This window comes from Physella acuta, unplaced genomic scaffold, assembly GCF_028476545.2.
Source record: "Physella acuta isolate Inbredline_101_S28 unplaced genomic scaffold, ASM2847654v3 ptg001118l, whole genome shotgun sequence".
In the NCBI taxonomy this organism is placed as follows: Eukaryota; Metazoa; Mollusca; class Gastropoda; family Physidae; genus Physella; species Physella acuta.
In genome coordinates, this window is record NW_026732635.1 from 19,729 (window position 1) to 22,500 (window position 2,772).

At 31.5% G+C, this 2,772-nt stretch overlaps 1 protein-coding gene across 1 annotated transcript in view; it reads right to left on the minus strand.

Annotated features, from left to right (window-relative positions):
- Positions 1 to 574: 574 nt before the first annotated feature.
- The window catches only part of LOC131955950 (uncharacterized), a 7,358-nt gene continuing 5,160 nt past the window's right edge, over positions 575 to 2,772 (minus strand). Inside the window, exons 8-9 of the mRNA XM_059320275.1 lie at positions 2,367 to 2,514; positions 575 to 1,741 (exon numbers count right to left, since the gene is read on the minus strand). Coding sequence (XP_059176258.1) covers positions 1,530 to 1,741; positions 2,367 to 2,514 — 360 coding nt within the window. The 3' untranslated portion in view covers positions 575 to 1,529. The remainder of the gene's footprint in view (positions 1,742 to 2,366; positions 2,515 to 2,772) is intronic.

The following is a 2,772-nucleotide window of genomic DNA, read 5'->3' on the forward strand; positions in this document are numbered from 1 at the left end:
CATGAGAAATCTTTTAATAAAACTTTAAAAACTAAAAACCAGAATAATATCTTGCATCAATCAACATTATATTTTCAGAAATGCTTCAACTTAGTATTGAACAATTAGTTAATACCTTGATAATTTTTTTTAAAGAAATAAAGAAATAGTGCAAGCAGCAACACTACTTAGTGTGTGGAGTTTTCTTTTATTGAGGGGGCATCCATAAATGTCGTCACGCTTTTTTTGGCGATTTTTACCTCCCCCCCCCCCCGTCACACATTGTCTCAAAAAGCCAGCCCCCCCCTAAAATGACGTCACACCTCAGCCTACAACCCCCCCTCCCCCTCCCTCAAAATTGCAATTGAATTTTTTTTTAAATATCGATATTTTTCCAAAATCTTGCCTGAACTCGGTCAAAATAAAGTATTTTAATCAATTCCTACTGCAATTTATTAAAACAGTTTTCTAAAACGCGAAATAACGTCTAAAATTCGTGTTCTAACATTGCTGTTTTATAATGTAAAAGTGGGACGTTGCACACTTAGAACCCCCTCCCCCTCGTCACACACCGTCTCAAAATTATGGACCCCTCCCCCTGTGAGTGTGACGTCATTTATGGACGACCCCTGAATGAAATGTTGCTTTGTGCATATTTGGAATTGGTGACAGTGTGTATGGTATTAATATTTCATGCAAGTAATTTCTTCATGATACATATTTTGTTTAATCTTAGGAGATTTTGTTTGTCAGGAGATAATTTTTTTAAAGATTGTTTAACCTGTCACCATTTCATGCACTGTTTTGAAGCTGTGAATGTTTTAAAGCTTATTCAATAAGGTATATTATTTTTATTTTTAAAATGTTGCATTTTACATCAAGTGTATATCAATCAAAAGTAGTTGCATTTACATTTTAATTAGACCTCATTAAGTTAATCACGAAAGAAAACAAATGGCACATATTTTAATAATTTATAAAAAAAAAAAAACCATAAAAAACACTTTTTAAATTAGTGCATTAAAATGATATATTTGATATTTTAAAATAACTCATTGATAAGTTGCTTTACAGCTATAACTACCATATATAAATGGTCAACTAAAGCCACAATTATATTTAATTTAATATTACTTAACAATATAAATTACAGGTTTTTTCATGTTAACAGGAAATGGAATGTTTGAACGACTTAACAATCTGTATGAAGAAGAAAAATAAGTTATTTTTTGTGAGTGATAAGTTGTAAAAAAAATATCAAACCCAAGGAATTTAAATGAGACTTGTGAGAAATATAGCCCTCACTGAATTCATTTCACACAAAAATGTACATATTATTACATAAATATCCACATATAAAAAGTAATTGTTTTTTTCAATGTTTGCAGATAGTTTTAAATTATCTAGATAATAAAATATAATTAACTTTTCAATTATAGTTAGAACTTGAGAACTAATGTGTTAAAACAAAAGTTTGATTTTTTAAAACTTTCTTAAGATCTACTTTCAAATAAAATTACGCAACAAAATTTTGCATCAGAGGGCATTCATTACTCAGGGTTAGTTTTGTACGCCCTAATGACATCTTTAATGGGTGCCCTGCAAACAGGACAGTTGTGCCCACGAGACAGCAAGTCACGGCCACACCCATAACACACACACATGTGACCACACTGGTACAGCACTGTGTCTGTGTGACGGTCCAAACAGATCAGGCAATGAGTGTCTGTCACAGGTCGACTGGGAGCTGGTGGTGTAACAGCTGAAAATGTGTTTTAATTGTTATCAAATATTTTAAAATGGTAGCCCAGTAAGGCTAAAATGTTAATAAGTAGTTTAAAAAGCAACAGATAATGAGTGATCACACAACATAAATGCACTAAAAATAATAATTCTAAAAAATAGCTTTTCTTTATCTATGAGTATGATAGAAAAAAAAGAAAAAAATGGCTACTACTTAGTCTCTTAACTCCCTTTTTGTAATTGGTACAGTTAAAATTAAATTTTGTTTTTATTAATCCTATATCTAGTTTGATTTAAATTGTCATATTCTTGTTTTATCAAAGGACATAAATTTATCTGGAAAATTCAAAAGAATTTACTGCATTAGAAATTAGTGAAAATTGAGTTACAAATTTGACAACAAACCCTCTCATCCATTGAACATTGTGACCAAAGTATTTATTATAACATATAATGTGACCAAAGTGAAAGCTTGTAAAAAGTGCATGAAAAAAAAAACTTACTATTTTAAATGAAATAGAAACTGAGGTGACAACATGCATTTTAATGAAATAATTGGAAACAATTGAATAGTTAAAAAGAACCAAAAGAAAACATTTTACCTATGCTGAATGTAAAACTGATGACCTGTAGTGGACACTTACCTGTGGTTTGGTTCATGGCAGCAGCTACCTCTTGTCTGATTGACCTCTGGATGTCCATTTGTAGATCAAAGGTCAACTTCAGCATGTTTTTCATCTCATTAATTTGGGTCTTCAAACTTTGAATTTCTTTACCCAAGTATGTATTTGTCTAAAAAAAATATGGATCATAATAAAATTATCCTATAACTTTATGATTATGCAACATTCTACTATACCCTAAACAAAAATAATGGATGGCATGGTTGAATGGTAGAGCATTTGTCTGATAACCCAAAAGTCTTGAGTTGGATCCTGGGTTCACTCTGATAGGTACTTGGTTAACGTTAGGGAAAGTAAAGGTGGCTGGGCATAGTGCTGACCACACTAACCCTTCATATTCACAGATCGCAGGTGAACAACTTCAACT